This window comes from Callorhinus ursinus, unplaced genomic scaffold (assembly GCF_003265705.2).
Source record: "Callorhinus ursinus isolate GAN/ISIS: 27379988/994484 unplaced genomic scaffold, GSC_fseal_2.0 scaffold5, whole genome shotgun sequence".
NCBI classification, from domain to species: domain Eukaryota; kingdom Metazoa; phylum Chordata; class Mammalia; order Carnivora; family Otariidae; genus Callorhinus; species Callorhinus ursinus.
This window is the reverse complement of record NW_027397067.1, coordinates 45,834,694-45,859,005: the sequence shown is the minus strand read 5'-3', so window position 1 is coordinate 45,859,005 and position 24,312 is coordinate 45,834,694. Positions and strand designations below refer to the sequence as shown.

Sequence of the window (24,312 nt, the reverse complement as noted above, 5' to 3'; positions counted from 1 at the left end):
CATTGAATTATCTTGGCTTCTTTATCAAAAACCGATGGATAGTAAATGTGAGGGTTTATTTGTAGAATCTCAATTCTATTAATTGACATATATCTATCCTCATGCTAGTACTTTATTGTCTTGATTTCTATTGTTTCATCATAAGTTTAGAAAGTAGATGTGTAAGCCTTCCAACTTTGTTTTTCCTTTCTAATACTGTTTTGGCTATTCTGGGTCCCTTGAATTTTCGTATGGACAATTTCCATGTGAATTTTAGGATCAGCCTGTCAATTTCTGCAAAGAAGTTAGCTGAAATTTTGATGTGGATTACACTGAATGCTATTTTTTTTGAAGGAGTACTGTCATCTACCATTAGTAAGTCTTCTGATCTATGTACATGGGATATAATTTCATGTATTTAGATCTTCTTTAATTTCTTTCAACCATGTTTTATAGTTTTCAAAGTAAGTTCTAGAGGGGAGGGGGGTGGGGGGGATGGGTTAGCCTGGTGAGGGGTATTAAAGAGGGCACGTACTGAATGGAGCACTGGGTGTTATATGCAAACAATGAATCATGGGACACTACATCAAAAACTAATGATGTAATGTATGGTGATTAACATAACATAATAAAAAATTATATAAAAAAATCAAAGTGTAAGTTTTGTGCTTCTTTTGGTAAATTTATTCATAAGTATTTAATTTTCTGATGAGATTATAAAAGGAATTATTTTAATTTTACTTTTAGATAGTTCACTGCCTAGTGTTAATGGGAGCTGATTTTTCATGTTTTGATTTTGTGTCCTACAAGCTTACTGAACTTAGCTGCCCAACAGTTTTTCAGTGGATTCCTTAGGATTTTCTATATGTAAGACCACATCATCTACAAAAAAGAGTTTTATTTCTTCCTTACAATCTGGGTGCCTTCTATTTCATTTTTCTTGCTTAACTACCCTAGCTAGAACCTCTAGTGTAATGCTAAATAGATGCAGTGAGAGCAGATATCCTGATCTTAGGGGGAAAGCATCCAGTGTTTCACCATCAACTATGTTAGCTATCATTTTTTTTTAATAGATGCCATTCATCAGGCTGAAGAAGTTAGAAAAACCAAGACAAAAAGAAAAAACACAAAGAGCAGATTAAAACAAGGAGGAAGTAAAAACATATGGAAAGGGAGGAGAGTGCAATGACCAAATTGAGGGAGGGGGGACTAAATGATAGAAATACAAATTTAAAAATAGTTCTGAAAGGAATTCATTAAAAAATCGATTCTGAAATGCTCTGCCATTAGTTAAGTATATGTTTTCTGGCAAAACATGTAAAAATTCTGTGCACCTTGGTTTGTCAATTACCAAAAAAAAAAATGGGGGGAAATTTATTCTATAAAGTACCTTTTCTGTACTTTGTATGTAATTGGTACATATTTTTTATATATTTTACGTGAGTCAGGATGTGAGGCACTGAAGATCTAAAGAGGTAATATGCTTTTATTTACACTTAGTTTACTTTTTAGTGTTATATTTCCACATTCTACAAAATCATTCAGTAGTGAAACAGGGAAGGAAATTAGATAGGAAAAGAAGGTAGAAAGTAAGAAAAGGAAAGAAATATAGAAAAAGAAGAGGTAAATACTAAAGATACAGAAAGGGAAGGAAAAATTAGGTATGAAGAAAACATGGAAAATAAAGGAGAGTGACTGAGAAGAAACGGTTCAAGGACAATGGGACGAAAGCAGTGACAAACAAGCAGAGGAGAGCCACATCCCCACAAATGACCGCTGAGGAGCCAGCAAGTGGAGAGGGTAGAGGAGGAAAGGAAGTTTCTCAGGGGTTTACTTTATTGATGGTGATAGGATCTTTTAATATAAAACATATTTCTTTCACCAAAAGTAAAGCAGGACCCTCTTTGAGGACCACTGACTTCTGAAGTGGTAGACAAATGAAGTAGAAAAGACAAATACACCTGAAAGAATTTTCAAATGTTAGAAAATTATTTTTATCCAGAAAGAATTCTACTGCAATCCTTTTCTCTAGCGCCTGAGAGAGTAAAATGGTAGGAGTTGTGGTCTTGCCTCTATCATTACTTGACTAGAGACGACTATTCTTTTGGATCCTCAGTTTCCTAATGTATAAAGTAAGGCAGCGGGATTCAAAAATTCCTAAGGCCTTCTTCAGTTCCTGCATCCTGAGATTCTACATAAGCTAGCAAAAACAAAACAAAACAGAAACAAAAACAAAAAGCCCCCAGAAACCTTACTTAAGGGATGAATACTATAAGCTACCAACAAAAATAATACAAGAAAGAGAACCTGATACATAATTCAAAGGAAAAACCTATCAACTCAAATAAGAGAAAAATTTGAGAAAATAAAATCCATAGCTCCCCTCTTAAAGATTGCTGGCAACCTCTAGGTGGTAAGTGCATTACAAAACTCAGAACCTCTCCTAGCAGTAACATTTATTGGTGAACAGTAGGAATTTATTTTCAAAGAGTGACACTACCTCATCTGAGAAGCAGACCAGCAGGATGAATAAGACACACTCGTACATCTGTATTTCTGTGATTTTTCTCACTTGGTACGATTTGCAACTGTACTTTTATGTCTGGCAGCAGTGCCAAGTTCAGTACGAATGATGTATTATTTTTATCATGTTGATTACATATGTTCACCAGTTTAGTTGTCCATAGATGCTTGGTGTGGTTTGCAAATACTCAGTGACAAAATCCAGAGCATGGCATTTTCACAGAAAGTGTTTACTGTGAAATTTCTCCTTAGAAGTTTGCTTTTCTTTACAGCTTTGATCCATATGACATCCACAGTCCTACATTTCAAATAATGGCTTATAGCTAAATTAAGAAAATGCTTCAATTTGATACAACATGACTACAGTAGGATGTGGTAGTTCTGGAGAGAACCTCTTTTTCCTGTGTGATTGGAGATTTGGTCAAATTTAAAGCCTGCTAAACTTTTCCAAACTGCGCTTCTTCAGCTTTATGGTGACTCGGTGCTTACATTCTGTTATTCATCAACACTTCACAGAAATACTTGATTTGTCTGAATGAATTTAAAAACCCACAACTGAAGAAAATCAGAAAAACCTGGTTTTAAATATCAAAAGATTCCAAATGAAAAGTATTTCTGCAGGCCACACTAAGCAAGTTTTATTGATCAGTGTACTTCTTTGCAGGATGAAATTGTTGCAAGATTGAACGTAAGAAAATAAACTTACTGGTAAATATCTTTCCTGAGGACAGATCTGCCAAGGGGATTGTCAGCTTGGGGAGCCATAGCAACAGAGCCAATCTTCAAAACCATGGTGTCTTCTTTTGCTGCCTGATTAACTGTAACAAGAGAAATAGACTCATGAAGTATACAGTGGGTCTGTGTGTAACTTCATGCATAAGGAGAAATCTTTGAATAATGGGGTAGAGACACATTAAGATAAAAACCAATAAAGGAGGACAAGGAAAACATTACATTAAAAATAAAAATATTTGATGCTTTTTAAAACTATTTCCTTTACATCCCATTAAGTAGTTTTCTCTCTCTCTCTTTTTTTTAAAGATTTTATTTATTTATTCATGAGAGACAGAGAGAGAGAGAGAGAGAGAGAGGCAGAGGGAGAAGCAGGCTCCCAAGGAGCAGGGAGCCTGTTGCGGGACTCGATCCCAGGACTCCAGGATCATGACCTGAGCCGAAGGCAGACGCTTAACCATCTGAGCCACCCAGGCGCCCTAAGTAGTTTTCTCTTATACACGATTAAAATGGCAATTAAAAAAGAACCAACTCCACCCCAACATTAAAACATATGATGTTAAATACATATAAGTAGTGCTGAAGTAATATATTTATCAAATTTCATAGTCTTAGACTACTACCTCTTTCTCCCAAGTGATCGTCAGCCCTAGGATTTTTACCACTGCATTGCTGTGTACAAATATATTACTGTCTACAAATATATTGAAGATCACCACAAAGTCAGGAACAGATTCTCAAAGCCATTTAAATTTACATGATAAATAATAATTAAATACAATACACACACACACACACACACACACACACACACACACACACACACAGTAACAGCACTTTAAGCTATTAACACGTCCTAAGACCCAAAGGAAACATAATGGCTACAATGGTGAAGAAAGAAAAAACCAAGGACTGTTTATTATACAAGGACATTTCAACTTGCTATTCTAGGCGCTTTTTAAGTTTAATAATTTCTACTGTGAAATTGAGAAGTAGTAATTTCACACCTATGTAAAAGTCCTACCTCTTAATGGAATCTATCACTAAGGTAAATAATCTCAAAAACAATAAAAAATTAATATATATATGTATATATATATATAAATCGATTCTGATCCTTTGTACTGAATAAAGCAATATTTTACCATGTTCTTATCTTATAAAGTTCAACAATTTTTCTATAAATCACTGGCCAATCCAATGTCTTTTCTAAGGACTATTCGAAATGGAAAGGGGTCCTTCACTGCAGCATTAATTTATATTAAATTCTACTCCTTTTTCTCTACCAGATGATCTCACTGTAGTAGCTGTTTAAAAAACTGTTTAAAATTGCTAACAACATACAACTTTCTGGGTTTGGAAGAAAACATGTACTAAAACTCATAATTTCTCTCAAGAAACTATCATCTGCCACAAATGGAACAGAAAAGGACTGGCTGCAAGACCTCAGGAATATCCTGAACAGAACACGCCTACAAAGGCATACAATCCATATTTCGCAAACTGTGGTGCCCAAAGAATGCAAAAGCTAAGAGATTATTTCCAGCTGCTTCAGCAGTACACTCAGTATGGTCTGACTTAGATTAGTCTAAAAAAGAAAGTCAGAATCAAGAACATCAGAAAAAGTTAGAAGAAAGATATTCAGTGAGGAAAAGAAGGAACCAGAAGATGTACACAAAGGGAGTGGCAAAACAGCTGGGAGGTGGGGGTAAGAAGGACAGAAAAAGGGAAAAAAAGGGGGGAGCTATCAAAATAAATATTAGCAGGGGGATGCTACAATAAAGATAGTACTCTTAAATGTCCACAGCAAAAAAAATCAAATAGAAAACTACTTCTCATGCAGCTGTACTATTTTCAAATGACTAGAGGTCTGGCTTGATTATAGGTCCTTAGTCTATGAACACTGTTTACGTTTCACAGATCTTGCATTTTATGCCAAGCTTATCAAATAGTTCCATGCGGGTAAAACCTCTGATTAAGCAGCAGGCATCAATTAAATCAATAAATAGTAGGCCCGGAGAATAGACCATACCACAAAAGTGCAATTAGTGTACTTGCTAACTGTTCTCCCAGGCTGCAGATACGACCCACCATATGAAAGCCTGAAATGTAATAGAAACACTGCAGTAAATGAGGTACATATGGAAGAAAAATGACGTACTTGGTGTTATATACAAAGCCAGATCCAAGAACAGAATTCTGTTTCTGTTAGAGCCAAAAGTGTTCTCACTAGATTATACTGACTATAAAGTTATAATAATAAAAAAAAAGCACTTAATGCAGATCATTCACAAACTAAATAATCTTATTACAGAAAGTATCTAGCTTATCAAAATCTACCTCTGAGAGATAAGAAAAAAATAATAAAAATAAGTATTTATACAAAAAAATGCCTTTATTCAGTTCTTTAGTTACTTTATAATTGGAAAAAAATAAGCTTCCCCTTTTTTGGTTTATTTCACCTGCATTCAATAGTTGGACCATATGAGGAAATGTTCCCTCTAGATGCATTTTCAACATGAAAATGAATGCCTTCATTCTTTGCTTGAACTGTATTTTTTAAAATTTAGGCTCATGCGGAACTACTTACTCTAGAAGACTCATACTAGATCCAAATAACAGTCCACTATTCTGAAATAAATAGCTTAAACTGGAAGTCAAACACCTGTAGATTCAGGATCCTGATAATGTTTGCACATAATGCAAACAATATTCAAGTTGAAAACCAGACTTTCAGTATCATTTGTTTAAATAAAATACTAGAATGTTAAATATATTTTTATTATTAACTGATTTTACACATGAACTACTAGAAACTTTTACATTTAATGTAATGTGAAATATAAGTCTGAAAGATTTTATCTTTTCTTGGGGCAAGACTGTATTGAAAATCAAAACGTTATGAACAACTCTGAAGTTATGAGCTTAAGTAACCAAAAGATTAAATAAAGAGCAGAATTTCCCTGCAATTGTCAGATAACATAAGACTGTTGCTTATAAATTAGTTTTCTTAAATCCAACAAGAAATAAAAGTGTTTTGGAGACTTCAGCTTTCTTTTAAGGTTCTCAGTATAAACTTGACACAGTAAAACATCTAAAGGCTCAAGAGTATTTGAACTTGCCACTGTGCAACGTTATACTTTTAAAAAGCCCTAACTATAGTGACAACCCTACACAAAGCTATTAACAAAAGGTTTTAATAGTTATTGCCGTATTTGCGGTTGAAGACAGAAAGAAGGTTCAAAAAAACCTTGTGACCGTCATGTTTACTACTGGGAAATACAGTTGCATCTATTTTGCCAATTAACTCCAATTTACAGGCACAAATTGCTTGGAGATATTGCTTATAATACAGTTTCTGCTGAGAAGTACAGATTTGGCAATATTTAGTTATGCAATCATACTCATTAAAACATAATTTACACATATGCTTTAATCTGATACAGATATAACTCAAGCAAACTTTTTAACATCTTTCTGGAGTAAAATGAATACTACCCTCTTGACTCTTACTAGATTTTACTGGTGTCATGTAAGTAATTATATTTCTTTCTTTTTTTTTTGTATTTTAATTTTTTATTGTTATGTTAATCACCATATATTACATCATTAGTTTTTGGTGCAGTGTTCCATGATTCATTGTTTGTTCATAACACCCAGTGCTCCATGCAAAACGTGCCCTCCTCAATACCCATCACCAGGCTAACCCATCCCCCTACCCCCCTCCCCTCTAGAACCCTCAGTTTGTTTTTCAGAGTCCATCATCTCTCATGGTTCGTCTCCCCCTCTGACATACTCCCCTTTTCTTCCTCTCCTGTTATCTTCTTCTTTTTCTTTTTTCTTAAAATATGTTGCGTTATTTGTTTCAGAAGTACAGATCTGTGATTCAACAGTCTTGCACAATTCACAGCGCTCACCATAGCACATACCCTCCCCAATGTCTATCACCCAGCCACCCCATAATTATATTTATTTCTAATGAAATTGCTGCTTCAATCATGTTTTCCTTAGTCACATTATTATCTTTTAAAATGCATTAAATGAAAACATTCAATCTTCCAAATAAAATATACATTTAAAAATTTGTCTATCCTTCAAAATGACTAAAAATGGTGAATTTTACGTTATATGCATTTTACTGCATTGAAAAATTTTTCATGGGTGAATTATCATTCGAATTAAGAGTAGCAACAATGAAAGATAAAGTGTCAAAAAAATCTAATAGAATGTGCCAAAATCTTTGAATTTTTGGCATGCATTTTTAGAACTGTGTTTTATAGAAAGGCACATATTCTGGAAATTCACTACTTCTCAGAGATAGTATAGATGGAGATTTAAGTGCAACTGACCCTTGAACAACATGGGTTTGGACTGTGTGGGTCCATTTCTATGTATTTTTTTTTTTAAATATCCTGGAAAAAATTTGGAGATATGCAACAATTTCAAACAAAGACAAATTGTGCAGCCTAGAAATACTGAAACAGTCAAGGAAAAGTTAGGTATTCTTATAATACCGCATGTAATACATACAATGTACAAAATATGTGTTAAATGTTTATGTTATTGGTAAGGCTTCCCACCTAAGCAGTTAGTAGTTAAGTTTTTGGGGAGTCCACAGTTTTGGGGAGTCAAAAGTTATACATGGATTTTCAACTGTGGGGGTGGGAGGGATAGTGCCCCTAACCTCTGCATTGTTCAAGGGTCAACTATATATACACATAGACACACATCTAGGCAGAGGAAAGAAAAAAAGAAAAAAAATGTATGCAATACAATGTAGGCCGGAAAAAAGACTTAATACACAAAGAGCTCTTATTAAGTGATAAGGAAAAGACGAGTAACAACTTAGAAAAAGAGTGTACTTTTCATTAATGAACCTGACAAAACCCCAAAAACTCTGTTAGGATGAGAGAAAGGAAACAGAAAACTGGTGCAGCTACTTAGAAGGGCAATTTGACATTTGACATCCCTTAACAGTTTAAAGGTACATGCCCTTTGATCTAGTAATCCTTTTGCTAGAAATTTATTTATATACATTCTCACCCAAGTCATGAAAAAAATGCCACTAAAAAGGTGTTTACTGCAAAAAGTTTATATAAGCAAAAGATTAAAATTAACCACAAGTTCACAGAGAAACATGGCAGACTATATTTTCCAAAATGGTCATAACAATAGGCACCCTTTTCTGTATGCTTTTATTTAGGTTACCTGCTTAGGAAGTACTTAGGCATCTGAATTTTGAAATTATACCTTAAAAATCCCACCACAACCACCACCAAAAAGAGAGAAACAACTTTAAAAATAAGAAAAAAGTCTGGAAAGATTTTTGCAATTACAATCAATTGGGGATTTTTCTAGTCACAGCAGCTGAATGGGAAATTTAAAACTTTTAATTTAACACAGGAAGCCAAAAAACAACAAACAAGACAAAAACGCAAAAGAAAATCAAGAAATAAAGCGTTTTTTCTCTCCATTTTTTCAAAGAGCCAGGTTTTTATTCCTTCTGACATGTATACAAATCAGTGAAGCACAGAACCTGCTTCAATAAACCATTGGTGTGTAGGAAAGAAAAACGAAGCTAGAGTTCACTACTGAACTTCTGACCTCTGTCTCATTGCAGGGGTGCTCAGGTGCTCAGTGTAACCATGCTCCCATCCTTACTAAGAATGAGCCCTCTTATTGGCCGAAGTATGCTTGCACATTAAGCGTTGTTCAGAAAATCCACAAATCCTGCCTTTGTCAAAAAGGTGTCCAAATAGACTGCAGGTTCCTCAAAAACAAAGAATTCTAATACAGAATTACCATATGACCCAGCAATTCCATTCCTAGGTACATATACACAAGAAGTGAAAATGGGCTCCAACAGACACCTGTATGCTAGTGTTCATGGCAGCATTACTCATAATAGCCAACTCAACGCTGGAAACAACCCAAGTGTCTGACAGATAGAAGTTAACAAAATGTGGTACATCCATTAAATGAAATATTATCCAGCCATAAAGATGAAGTTCTGATACATGCTACAATATGGATGGACCTTAAAAACATCATGCTAAGTGAAACAAGCCAAATATTCATGATTCCACTTACATGAAATATCCAGAATAGGCAAATTCATAGAGACAGAAGGTAAATTAGGGGTTATCAAGGGCTGGGAGAGTTACTGCTTAATGGGAACAGAGTTTATTTGTGATGATGAAAACATTTTGGAAATTGTGGTTATGGTTGTAAAACACTGTCCATGTAATTTATTCCATTAAGGTACCCCTGAATAATAACAAATGGAAAAAATTTTGTTATATGTATTTTACCACAATAGAAAAAAATGAAAAAAAAAAAGACTTCTAATTCAATGATCAAGCAATTTACATTTTACAGGTAACATCTGTCTTAAGAAGACACATTTAACATTATAAATAAGATCCTCCTAGTGATGACCACCTAAGGGCATGACACTGACGTGGATGGTGAAAATTAGTTTGTCATGTAAATTTCTCTCACATGTATTGTTACAAAAATTTTATTCAAAGAAGCCCTAGAATGAACATCTAAACTGAAATGAAAGAAAAATTCACTGTGAAAATGCCCCCCTGTATTAACAAGTACCAGTCAAAGACATCCCAAATCATTCAGAACATCAAACAGATAATATTTTACGATGAATAAGCAAAAGTTGAATGCAGATCAAATGTGCACACTGAGAAACAGCTATGTCTGATTCTGGGCGATTTACCAGTATAAACACTACTGAACATCTATTTAAAAAGTCTTAGCCATACTGGCATGTCTTGAAAAAGCAACATACTGATGCTGCTTTATATTCTAGGCCCAATTTCAAAATTTAAGTGGGAGATGAAGCATATACACTATGTTTATTTTCTTTGTATTTGTGATCACTATTGATATTTTAGATGTGAAATTTAAGGTGTGAAACCTTAAATTAAAATAGCATTAGGGATATTAGAGGAAAAAGGATTCAATTCAGGATCAGTTAACATGCAATTACTACTTAGAGACCAGTTTAGTCCTATAATTTGAAGGTCATTTGTAATTCCTGAACACGTCTATATCAGTACTAAAGCATTACGAAGTCAGATAGGTTGCTTTGCTTCCTGATTTGTCTGCATGACCTTTCCCAATTTTTTCATACAGCCCTCTTTCTGTACTTCTCTCCACCTCATCCTAACTTTTCATCTCCTATAAAACTTTTTTTCTTAGGTCTCAATGAAGTTTTGGCCTTACCAACTGTTTACATTCAAATGAAAATAATTAGAAAATTATGGAAATATAAAATATACACTACAAAGAATTTTCAGGAAATCACAAAAGCTTACTCACATATCTTAAGTGAAATTACAGAAACTCACTCTGATTAGGAAAATAAATGCTTTTTTACTTACCAGAGAGATATCTGTAGAAAACAATATCCTCAATTGTTAAAAAAATTTAGAACTTTTTATAATATAGATATAAGACTTTACTCTTATTTTTATCTAGATACAAATTTTCTGCCATTTTATCTTAATGGAAAAAGTTATAGATACTGTCATATAATGATATTTTTGAAAGGTAATGGACTACTTCAAACTTTTACCAAAATAATCATGTTTCCAAACTACTGCTTCCATAGTGTTTTCCCCTTACTTTCAGCTGAAAAGTCCAAAAGATGGCTTGAAAATCTCCCTGACCTTTTATGTCTGTTCTCTGATTGTGTGGTTATGAGAAAATGTTATTGTGACACTGAAACTAGTTCTCAGAGAGCTAAATTGTTTAAAAATATAGGTTTCTTTTTGGGGCACCTGGGTAGCTCATTTGATTAAGTGTCAGACTCTTGGTTTTGGCTCAGGTCATATTCTCAGGGTCCTGGGATGGAGTCCTGAGTCAGGCTCTGCGCTCAGCGGGGAGACTGCTTAAGATTTTCTCTCCTTCTCCCTCTGCCCCTTCCCCTGCAGGTGCGTGCATTCTCTCTCCCTCAAATAAATAAATCTTTTAAAATGCTCCCTCTAAGACTGTATGGTGACTAACATAATTAAATTAAATAAAAATAAATAAAAAAATATAGGTTTTTCTTAAACCTATGTAACTTTAATATAAATTACATTATCTAAACATTCATTAGATACTCACATAATAAAGGATAATAACAAGGAAAAAGCATAAAGGTCAGTGTCTCTGCAATGAATATGCAGCTTTTCTGGTTAGCAGTTTCCTCTCAGATCCCTTGTAATTGCTCAGTGAAGACTAACTTTATTCTTTACCATTCATGTGTTTCTACAAACTATCTGAATAAACGAGAACAACTGTATAGTGCTATCAGAATACAGTGATGCAGAGAGTACTAATTTATCTCAAAGTAATTAACTTTATGATAGCTCTTAGCAAAAACCAGAAGGGAAATAGGAACTAGCTTGTATTAAAAATCCATTAAGTATAATATGCTGAATTTACCTCTAGACATCTTTGTAATTAAGAACTATAAAGCTCTACAAATATATTTTTTATTAATAGAAAAAAAAATTTTTAGAAGGACCATTACTTTGAGCAAAACTGAATTATTTATAATGTTAGGCAGAATAATCTTCCCTATGTGTTTGCAGACAGAACAAGAGATAGACTAGACTCCAAGAAGAAAGAGAATGGAACTTGGTGCCTTTCTTTTTTTATTTACCATCCCTGATCATTCAAGCTCTTCCTCCTCCACATCAGGACTAAAAGGGAAAAAAAGCTCTACTGTTCTCACGTGGCAGAAGTTATTACTTATCCCTCTGATAGCATTCTCTCTTCTTTCTCAAATTCACAGGGCCTTAATTTATGAGCAAGGTACCCTACCACCTAGGGAAATACTGTTTCTCAGGCTCTCTCACACTGGGGCATAACCATATGACTAAGTTTTGGCCAATGAAGTATAAAGAGGAGCGAAATGTGGGACTTCCAAATATTCTACTTTGAAAGAAAGGGCACGCCTCCTCCTGATTCAACTCTCATTTATTGAGAGCTTACTAAGCAAGTGGCACTATTCACATAGTCTCAATGCAGTCGTCACTGGAAAGTAAGCTATCAGGAAGGCCTATCAAGTTAAATACCACTAATACCATTTTATACATAGGACTCAGATTAACTTGCTCAAGATTTTATACTTCATAACTAGTAAAGCTGGGATTTGAGCTCAGGTCTCTGTAACTCTGAAGTTCATACCGTGTGAACCACAGTACTCTAATTTCACTCAAAATCCTTAAAGTTCTTCACTGTTTTATAGCACGGGGGAAACTAAAAATTTAAAAGTGACTCTCATGTGTGGAGGCAATGGGATTATAAATTCACTTTATTTTATTTTATTTTGTTTTTTTAAAGATTTTATTTATTTACTTGACAGAGGGAGAGGGAACACAAGCAGGGGGAGCGGGAGAGGGAGAAGCAGGCTTCCCGCTGAGCAGGGAGCCCGATGTGGGGCTCGATCCCAGGACCCTGGGATGATGACCTGAGCCGAAGGCAGACACTTAACCAACTGAGCTACCTATTTAGGCGCCCCTAAATTCACTTTATTTTAAAACCTAAAATAATCTGCACCAAGAAGCCTGGAAAAAGCCACAGGAGCCTTGGAGTGTTGGTTATTTTTTTAAAAACTAATTTCTGGTTACCTTAGGTATATGGAACTTAACATTTGAGTTTAATAAAACAAATGACAGTAAGCATAAGCTTTACTAGCAAAAGCCCCGACGAAAAAAATCATTTCTTATTCTGTAACTAATTGAGTCAGAAACATACCCAGTATTCTGACATATCTCCTGAAGATTTAGTTGTAGAATGACTGTAACATATTTACTTTTTCTAAAACACACCCAAGTGCAAAATACAACCACTATATTAAAAAAAATAGGAAACTAAAGCCCCCAAATGGAAGTTATGTAAAATTAGACCAAAAAAAAATCTGAAGACAATACCTTCAATACTTGGCTGCATTTCTTCTGTTTTTGGAAAAAAAATTCTGATTACGCTTGTGTTGATATAAATCAAAGGTAAACTGCGTGAAGTCAATGTATGGCTCCTCATGGGCTGACCAGGAGATTTTCTTTTCTCTTTTTGGGTCCTTGGTAGTTTTGCTTGAAATATACTTGCAATGGCATTAAGCAAAGGAAAGCAAAGGACAATATCAAAAGCTTGGGCTGAAAGAAGAATTTCATGAAGAAAATGAGGGGAACCATCCGTTAAACCTTCAGATAACTTATGAAAACTTCTTCGCTCATTTCTTGATGTTAACTTGTGGCGGACATTTTTTGTTACAGCTTTTGTGTATGTCAAAGAGAGAAATCCATGCTGCTGATGAGAGCCATCTAGAAGTTTTGCTGTTGTCTGTTCCAGAAAAAGGAAATCACAATACACACTTCATTAAAAAAAGAAAAAAAACTATTTGGAAGCAGAAAATAATCTCAGTTGGTATTATAATCTTTTATTACGTCTATGACCCTTGATGAGCACATTACTGATCAATTCCAAGGATGGGGAAAACCATCTAAGACTTAGAATGACTCAAATGAAAATCAGGAAATCAGGAATCCTGAGTTCTAGTTCTAGATCTTGAGAGGCAATTAAACTTTGTTGTGTCTGGGTCCATGATTTCTAAATTTTCTGTAACTTTCAGAATTTGGAACAAGTCATCCCTGGATTTTATCTTTTCGTTCTTAATAATTCTTCATTGAAAGTACCAATATGCTGTTCTAACATGGGTCACAGAGAGGTTGTTTATGCAGATAAAACTGAAATAACCATAACCATGTTATGTATTTCCACTTGTAATCAACAACCTGAATAGAAAAGATGATTGACTTCCCTTGACCTAACACTCATGAGAACAGAGTTTTTCCTTAGATAATGTGGCTAATTTATACGATGACTGAGCCCATAAAAAGAGCCTCATTGATACCATGCTTTGATAACTAAACCAACCATTTCATGCATGTTTACTGGAAACAGTAACATAACACAAAAATAAAACATCTGTCTTTTAGAACCTGCTTATTTTCACTGGCTATCATATTGTTTATAAAACCTAACTATCAACTCTCTTACAACTCAAACTCATATTCCTTGGGTCTAATGTTATATTAATATGCACACATTTGAGTAAAAATTATATCATTAAAACAATATTTCTGACAAAACTTGTCCGCTTAACTTATATTCAGATGACACACTATAAACAAATTATAGTAAAACAGCATACTTTTAAGAGTGAAGTAAAATGCATACTTTGTATTTGTCAACGTATGAAAAGGACAGCTCTTGCAAGTTTTCCCAAACCAATAAATATACATAAAATCGTATTTTGTAAATTACTCAACATAAAATTAAAGTTAAGTTGTTATACTCCACATTTCCAACCTCTCTTCCCAGGGCCTGATAAACTTTTTAGGTTACTAGGGTCCAATGTGTGATGTCAAGAGAGGAAGTAACCTGAGAAGGAAGAACAACCAAGAAAAAAGTGAGAGTGGCAAAGCGGCAATGTGTTGGGACCTATGTCATGCCAGCACTAGGGAAGCTCTTTCGCTTCCATTCCCTTCCTCTCATGTTGCTGCCTGTTATTCAGTGACACAGCGGGAGGAAAAGAGTATGCTATTCTACTGTCACTGTTAATTTTTTTTTTTTAAGATTTTATTCATTTATTTGACAGAGACACAGCAAGAGAAGAAACACAAGCAGAGGGAGTGGGAGAAAGAGGAGCAGGGAGCCCGATGCGGGGCTTGATCCCAGGACGCTGGGATCATGACCCCAGCTGAAGGCAGATGCTTAACGACTGAGCCACCCAGGTGCCCCCTGTTAATTCTGTTTTAATCTGGACTTTAAAATGAAGAAGGGTGAGATAAAATTTATCTTTGTATATGTTCTTTTTTAAACTAATTTTCTGACCATTAAAAATAACTTGGGAAGTAGGCATTAAATGGATGTACAAAATAATCATATTTCATATAACTGTGCTGCCCTCAGAACATTTTTTTTTAACCGTTCCCAACTTTCTCGTTGCCTCTCTGATTTCTCTTTCCTTTTGCTTTCTACACTCAAAAGGAAATACGGTAAAACAGGAAAAAGTGCTACCAGTCTTATCATCATCTTGCTGGACAGCAGGAAACACTGGATGGAGAAGGGTGGCTGGGGTATGGCCGCTCAGCAACACTGTCTTAGGTCTCTAAACTGGACTTGGGTGGGAGGGAGCAGAACAGCCATCAACCACTAATCTACATAACCTCGCTCAAATAATCCTCATAATGGCAACACATGAATCCCTGGAAAAAGCATAAAAGGTGGTTCACTGAATAAATGCTTTGATTTGGAAAATAACTTTTAAACATATTGAATGAATGTAGGTACTCTTAAAAGGTAAACTCCCATGAGAAAAAGTTTGCTGCATCTTTAATTCCCTTAACATAAGAGGGGGAAAAAAAATAAAAGAATGAATACTGGCTAGAGTTGAGATACTGCAAATATTACTTTTCACACCGTAATAATATCTTATTCTCTTTAAAATGAAAAGTTAGAAAATATTAAAGAAATATTAGAAAAAAATTTAAAACCAGAAAAACTGATAAAGAAAAATTTTAAAGGGCATTAACAAATAAGTGGGGGTTTTCATGAATATACATTAGAATTATTCAAAATTTAAAAAAAATTAAGAATGTTTCTCATAGACACTAATAACATTCAAAGAGATGAAAATAAATATGAACAGAACTTTTGCTGATATAAAAGCCACATTTAGAGATATCTTTTTCCAGACTAAAATTCCAGAAAAAAATAAAAAATCAAATCAGAAACTAGCATTTGCTATGCAAACACAATATTAAACATTAAATCTAGGAACACAATTAGTTAAAATATTTGGCTAATTTTTATCATTTTTTTTAAAGATACAGGTCTTAAATTCCTTTTGAGCTACAAAAAAAGAGGAAATAGTTCCCACATGCTAAGAAAATATCTAATAATGTTTGCAATGATTTAATAAATTCTTAAGAGAATTGCTATTACCACTGTTGATTATCTGGTCTTAAATATTTTAAAATGCATTTAAAATATTTTACATGCATTTGCATTGACTTAAAGAATGTCACTTAAAAAAATTAGCTTAATAACATATCCAGATATATTGTACCACTAGAAAAAACAAGGTTCTAAACTTCTAAAAGCCATTGGTGTACAGTCTAGTATTCATCTTCTATCCAGTCAATGACAGGCATGCAGCCTTGTCCAGTTTCAAGAGGTCACCAAGTAAGGTACTTTGAATTAGTGTGAGAAGGAAATGGCATAATTGAAAGGGGGGAAAAAGGCAATCTAAGTAAGAATCATAAAGGAAATGACAAAGCAGTTTGGTCAACTCTTGATCATTCAAAACATGCACAATTTAAAAAACATTATACTTAATGTCCTACACTTTGATTTTCTTATGCTGATGGTAAAATTAGGTTGTAATCACAAAAACAGAGTGAAAAACAGGATATGCAAGTAACCCAGAAACAAATTAGATTGTAGTGGAAAACCGGTGTATGATTTAAAAGTACAGTAGAGTTCACTGATAACGTGGATGATACAGAGGAAGATGAAAATCAAGAGTTAACTCTATGGATAGTTCAATTCCTTCTCTGGATTCCTGTTAGTGGGAGTTCTGTAGCATAATTTTAAAATGATTTCTTACAGAAGGAAAGAAGCCAGAGCAATTACTGAAAGGGTCCTGCTTGCTGATGGGTCGAACCAACAAGGTGCGTCTGTTCAGCTTGTCAGTACAGGAAAGGAAGACACCTCCACATTGCCCCAGAGACCAACACTCTTCCCCAAGGCTTGAGGTGATGGACAGGAGCAAAGAAGGTGAAAAGACAAAAAGCAATAAAAGCCATAAGCAAAAAAATCTAGATAGTTTTAATTTTGCTGAAGTCTGCATAGGTTTAGGTTTGAGCCACTGCTAGGTATGGCCTCTGTCTGGACCATCTTCTGCAAAAGCATTGTTAATGGAAGTAAATGAAAAATAATTGCTTTTAGTGTAAAATGACTACTTTTAGTTTAGATAAAGGACAATCCAACAAGAACTCATTTATGAATAGGAAAGTCAACATAATAATACATTAATGATAAAGTATTTTAATACAAGCAATCCTACCTTTGCTGTTTGAAAAATTTACTTAATACCTAGAAGAGGAAAATCGTTACAAAACACAAGCAGTTTAAAGGAATAGTTTTGTATAATGTAATTTTGGAAGAATAGGTCAAAAAGAATTTACTCTGAGCTTTAATTCTTGTAACCATTAGTCCTATTGCATGAAAGAACAAAGATAAAACAGTTTACAAGATATTTTTAAAAAATCATAATTACTAAATGAGTCTCACCACAGGTTTTTCTTTGCACTGCAGAAATACTCCTTCAAAATGTCCTGACTGCCAACCTTCCCCTGGCCTGGAAAACATAAGTTCACCTTATCTGTTCTCTTCAATTTTTCTGAGTTAAAAAATTGAGCATATATAACTATTTCAAATAGTTATTATGTAAACAACACTACACTGAACTAAAACATGGATCTGACAATGCAATTAAGAACAATTTATATTAGCACCACACCACACCTGGTCATTTTGCAGAGAAGCATTTGTCTTAATGGTAAAACTGTATACTTACTGATTGGTTATTAATTTCTATCTCATCCATGAAACTATAAGGCCCATAAGGGCATGACTGACATCAATTTTTCTCAACCACTATATCCTCAGTGCTTATTAGCATGTGCACATAATATACACTCAATAAATATTTTGACTAAGTGAATGAATAAATTATTTAAAACTTAGATAAATTTAATAGTAAAGTCACTGATGATCTAGAAGACACATAATATTCACATCATCAGGAAATGATTTCGGCTATAACATAATAATCATGTATCCCCTGCAAAAATCACTTTTATATAGGATATGCTATTCAGGAAGACCTAAAGAACTAAACATTCCATTATCAAAGATCAATTAATGATTCATGGTTAATACAACAAAAACAATTATATGCTTTGTAATATACTATCAATAAAACAGATTTTAATATATAGTCAGCAAAATACTTTGAACTTTACAATTACGACACAATGTTTTGGCTGGACAGATTTGATAGTCATTGACAAAAGCAATACAATATATGTGATAAGCAATGTGATAAAGAATCAAAATTCAAATGTTTTTAATGCAGAATTAGAAACATGTTAAATAAAAAACATTCTCCTTCTACGGTCTATGATGTACCAATAAAGGTACAGAAACATATGTACTTCTGCAGGCTCTCAATAAATAACTGCTGAATGAATATTACAAATGCAGAGAAAAAATAAACTTTAAGATTGTTTCTATACCAATATGAAATTGAAAATGATGCTGTTTCAAAATTTTTTTAAAATGTGTGAATTTTATGGTATGTAAATTATAATTCAATTTAAAAAATACAAATTCCAGAGTATTCTAAAGCAAAAAAAACCCACAAAAAAACAAAAAACAAAACAACCAAAACAAAACAAAAAAACACAAAATTTGTTTCTTTTATTTTGGAAAAATTTTGTTATTTTGTTATTCTTATTTGGGAAAAATTAATGACAAAATTGCTATGCATCTTTAAAGTGAAGATATCTAAAACTTTACTTTTTTACTATCATTATTTATTATTACAAATAAACATGTATATATTAAACATAATTTAAGTATAAATTATATTTTTTTTACATCATACTTTTGATAGAAATTTACTAGGGAAAGGAAAATTTGATTCTAGGAATATCCACCACATGTATATTAATCAAATGTGAGACAAGAAAAGTCTCCAAAGTACAAAGGGCCATGAGCTGTCACTACTCCACTTCAATCTGTGATTATTCTAGTACGGGGAGTGGATGGGGAATAAGCTTATTTCATTTAATATGGCAATATGGGTATTTGTGAACAGATCTGCCATCTTATGAAACAAAACTTTGTTATATTCCATATATGAATGAATTCCAAGGAAAATTGATCAATTTATCTGTTAAGAACCCTTTTTGGAAATAAGTACAGTAGTTTTTAGAAATACCCAAATTAAAATATAAAAATTCTTATATAGACTGTGTTCAAAGAAAGTATAGCTTTTCCCATATTTCTTATACATTATTTACCTGCTTCTATAGTGATCAATATTGAAACTTTCTATTTTACATTTCACTTTGGTATATACATCCTGAACATCTATGGAAGCACTGAGATCTTCTAGTTCACTGACCATACAAAGCTCTGCAATAAGAAGCAAATATTAAAATCAGCATAGGCCTCACAATCAATATTAAAACCTTCTATTTTAGTTTTAATGTTCACATATATATTCTTGACAACTACAGAGGAAATGAGACTTTCTCTTCATTAACCACACGAGATTCTATAATAATAAGGAAAAGTAACATCAAGAGAGTCCTCACAATTAAGACAGGATACCTATTTCAAGACAGAAGAAATCCATTAATGTTTGAAGTGCTATATCTGGTATCAGTCAATTTTCTATGCAATACTTTTAGTGACAGTGATAAAATGCATCAATACAATCAATGAAAAAATTACCTAATGGCTTTTGGAATGGATTTTAATATAAAAAGACAAAATTTAAGTATTATATTCAATATATTAGTATTGCTAATAGAAATCACCTAAGTTAGAGCTAATGATATCTGTTTAAGTGACAGTGATACATAAAACTAAAGTCTACTATTTCTTCTAAAAGTAGTTTTAGTATTTTATCTTTTCAGTAGAGGAGAAAAGTAACCCTGTACCTGTGCCTTTATTTTCAGGATCCGGAGCAAAGAGTTTTATAGTAATTTTGGGGAGCACCCACTGCATCCACAGACTAACACGTCCACTGGATCCACCAATGTTACTTGTAGTTTGTTCCAGGGTAATAGAATCTGAAAATGGTGAATCATCACCGGCTTGTATGGAATCTCCCTGGGATGATAAGAAACAACAACTGTTTAACAAATAAAAATAACTTTAAAAAATTATATAAAATTTGAAATTACCACTGATAACTTTTCTGTAACATATATTTGCTAACAATAATCATATAAATGCTTATGCTACTACATGATGTTAATAATATATATACTAATTACATGTTTTTTATAGTTACAATGTCCATGCATGTCATTCCAATCTCCTCAAGAGTATGTAAGATCCAGAACAAGTTTGGGTTGTACCAATGGGTATTTCCTTAGAGAGTAGGGTCTGCAAGCTAAGCTAGAGCCAAGGGCCAAATCTTGTTCTACTTTTGGAAATAAAGTTTTACTAGATCACAGTCATATTCATTCATTTACCTATTGCCTATGGCTGCTATTTAGCAGTTAAGTAGTTTCTGTAGTGATGCTATGGTCCACAAAACCCAAAATATTTACAATCTAGCCATTTATAGAAACACTTTGTCTACTTGTCTATCCCTCCTACACAGTACTCAAGTGAATCTACAATATCCATAGCGAAATGACTAGCATAATTAGCATGGCTTAAGAGATAGAACATTTATCATGCCTCCCATATTTTAATATAAGAAGACATTAAAAAGGTAGATTTGACAGATTTAAAAAAAAATTTTTTTAAGTAATCTCTACACCCAACATGGGGCTTGAACTTACAACCCTGAGATTAAGAGTCACATGCCTTACCAAGTAAGTCAGGCAGATGCCCCAACAATAGATTTTTAAAAATGATTTATAGGTAAAGAACATGAGCTTATTCAACAAATATATAATGACTTATGAATATGTAAGTTCCTACATTTGGTACTAACAAACTTTCTGGAAAAAGTTCATTTGGTCATTGTTGTTTTTGTTGAATCTTTTCAGCAGCTGTTAAGTGGTCTGGAGATAAATAAATCCTGTTATTGAGTTGAATAGCTTCAGCCTCAAAGGCAGGAAGACGTGGTTCCAGGGATAGTGATCAGTCATTCATGTATTCTGTTCTGTTCTTTTAGTATTTGGGTTTTTAAAATTCCAACTTTGCTGTCCATTTAAACCCTTCAAAAATACCCATTATCTGAGAATTGATCAAATACACTATAGCATGCTTATTTGTTTAAAAGATGTGTATATATTTTTAAACATTAGTTATATGTACTTAAACTCAGTCTGGTAGGCAGCATGGTATACTAGGGTTAAGGACTTCTTCAGACACTAACCATGGGACTTAAAACCTCTTGGAGTTTGTTTCCTTCTCTGCAAAATGGTTATTTTTATATTTATCTCTTAGAGTTAAGAAGTAAGAACAAAAATGTAAAGTGATTACATATAGTAAGCAATTTGTAAGTAGTAGGTATAATTATCACCACCAAACTGAACCACTACTTAGAAATTGTACACTCAGAAGTCTTACAGAATTTGGTTTCAATACTCTCTTGCCTTTCTCATTTTGTCATCTAACTTCAGCACATTTTCCTTTGCCATATATCCTCAACTACTAATAGTTCGTTGTTACTTTGAATGTCTCAAACAAAATGTTCACTTCCTATGCTAAGGAGTCATGACCAGTAGTCAACAGCCAGAACAAAACATCCTTAAAATTTAATAAGAAGACAACATAACATGGTGAGTATACTGTTTTCTATGGAGAGTTTCTCAGAGCAGAAGCCACTAATCTGGCAACTAAGAAAAGGGACGACGAGTAAAACCTCATACAAAACAAAACCAAGGGCGCCTGAGTGGCTCAGTCATTAAGTATCAGCCTTCAGCTCAGGTCATGATCCCAGGGTCCTGGGATAGAGCCCCACACTTGGCTCCCTGCTCGGCAGGAAGCCTGCTTCTCCCTCTCCCACTCCCCCTGCTTGTGTTCCTTCTCTCGCTGGGTCTCTCTCTGTCAAATAATAAAATCTTTAAACAAAATAAACAAAACCAAAATTTCTGTTCTCATTACCCAGATATACCATCTACTCAGATATATTCGGCGCCTACATGAAGTGTTTACCTTCACCTAAGATTTACAATACCTTTCAATCAGAAGGAGAATTTAATTTCCTTGAATCCCCAGAAGGAGACCAAATGAGGATGCCTTTCACAAAAGAAGAGACAAGTACTACTGTTGGAATACTTAGGCACCAGGCACAGCAAAGCAGAAGTGGCCTGTGATTTACTGTGACAGAATATTATAGACTTAAATCTGAAGACAGTGTAGTCATTCTCAGTTCCACTTATACCAAGCAAAGCAGACAGCTCACTGTGATGTTTTCAAATAAATGCTTTTCCAAAATAAGTAGTCCTAACTCTGCTATAATTGAAATTCTTACAATTTGAGAAGGTATACAAAAATTCAGGGTTTGGGTTGCTGCCTAAAATGACACAATATCTAATGAAAAGCACAAACTAATCCCAGAAAAGGATGCATTTTACCAAGTCAAATTCAATAAAAGACACATAATGTAGTCAATATGCCTTTCTTTATGGGTAGGTTCTTAGAGCAGAAGCATTTATAAATTATCCTTCAAGAATCAGAAGAACATCATAATCCCAAGAATGGAAACTGCAGAGAAAACAGTACCTCAAATCAATGCAAGCTAGATTTTTTATACTATTAGGTATATTCAGTAGGAATGGTAAGAAAACTGTGGCTTCAAATTTAATAAGTAAGCAACTCCTGAAAAAAGACTTTTGCTCTCCTTGCTCACACAGTTTCAATTTTCATTTTGGACTTACAACGTTTGGTGTGGTGTTGTTAAATATGTCTGCGCATTAATTTTCTGCTCTATTTCCAAATCTATAGCAAAAATTGAGCCAGAATTGGAGATGCTGAACTATTTTCCCACACCTCTTTATGCCAAGTTCTAAAATACACACTTCAATTCTTTCACCATTTTGTTGCAAATTGACCAAAAGACTGAGTTTATTTTTCTAGCCGAATTTATCTTTGTTCATCTGGAAGAGCAAACACTGCAGCCCTTCATCCTTGGCCTGCTTCAGAGCTCAGGGATGATCATAGTTTTGGCCACACTATTACTCTCCCTTATCAAAATAACTCCAGCATTCTTGTTCAATCACAAAACTTCCCAAAGGGCTAAACACTTCCACCCCGGTTTGTACTTAAGTCAACAGTAACAAGTGGCCTGCGGTGGTCTCTACTACCTTTGCTCTCACTGTTTCAATGCAAGGCTGGGAAAAATGCTCAACTGTTTTTAAGTTTCGTACACACGCCTCTTGCTCCTAGTTTCCCCTCTACGACCATCCAGACCGATACTCAGGAAGCTAGAGCTAACTTCACTGAAAAGTACGGCGCTTGCTAGCAATGGGTCAACATAAAAAGAATCACTCACAGTCTAAAGTGTCAATCACCCAAGGATCATATAAACAAATATACTTCTTCTTAATACAAACAATTGTTAAGAGTGTGCTTTTTAAAACTAGATTCATGTCTAGTGAATTCTTTATAGCCAAATAATTCATATATTTGATCTGACTCAGCAAGAAAAACAATACTTTAAGTAGTAAATGTTGTAAAATTTTTAATGAATGTTTTTGAATGCAAGTATGAATTAGAAATAAAAAACATTCAAAACTGCGATTTCAAAAATTTTCCCAGATACATAATTGATATAAATAAGCACAACAAATGTAAGGTGACCTCGTAGCAATTTCTTTCTAGATATGTCTCCTGAGGCAAAGGAAACAAAAGTAAAAATAAACTATTGAGACTTCATCAAAATAAAAAGCTTCTGCACAGCGAGGGAAACAATCAACAAAACTAAAAGGCAATCTACAGAATAGGAGAAGATATTTGCAAATGACATAGCTGATAAAGGGTTCCTCTCCAAAGTACATAAAGAAATTATAAAATTCAGGGTACCTGGCTGGCTCAGTTAAGTGTGCAACTCTTGATTTCAGCTCAAGTCATGATCTCAGGGTTGTGGGACTGAGCCCCATGTCAGGCTCTGAGCTTAACGGGGAGTCTACTCTAGATTCCCTCTGCCCCTCCCCCTGCTCTCTCGCTCTCTCTCTCAAATAAATAAATCTTAAAAAAAAAAATAAAACTCAATACCCAAAATACAAATAATCCACCTAAAACGGG

General features: G+C 34.0%; 1 protein-coding gene across 9 annotated transcripts in view; it reads right to left on the bottom strand.

Annotated features, from left to right (window-relative positions):
- Positions 1-24,312, bottom strand: part of VPS13B (vacuolar protein sorting 13 homolog B) — a 746,502-nt gene that overhangs the window by 313,543 nt on the left and 408,647 nt on the right. For 6 of the 9 annotated variants that reach the window (XM_073893015.1, XM_073893019.1, XM_073893017.1 and 3 more), the window contains 5 exons: positions 20,043-20,214; positions 19,398-19,512; positions 16,916-17,057; positions 13,176-13,584; positions 3,209-3,320 (listed from right to left, as the gene is read on the bottom strand). In XM_073893015.1, coding sequence (XP_073749116.1) covers positions 3,209-3,320; positions 13,176-13,584; positions 16,916-17,057; positions 19,398-19,512; positions 20,043-20,214 — 950 coding nt within the window. Of the gene's footprint in view, positions 1-3,204; positions 3,321-13,175; positions 13,585-16,915; positions 17,058-17,601; positions 17,669-19,397; positions 19,513-20,042; positions 20,215-24,312 lie in introns of those variants that run through there. The other 3 variants (XM_025870900.2, XM_073893021.1, XM_073893022.1) reach the window with 3 other exon arrangements.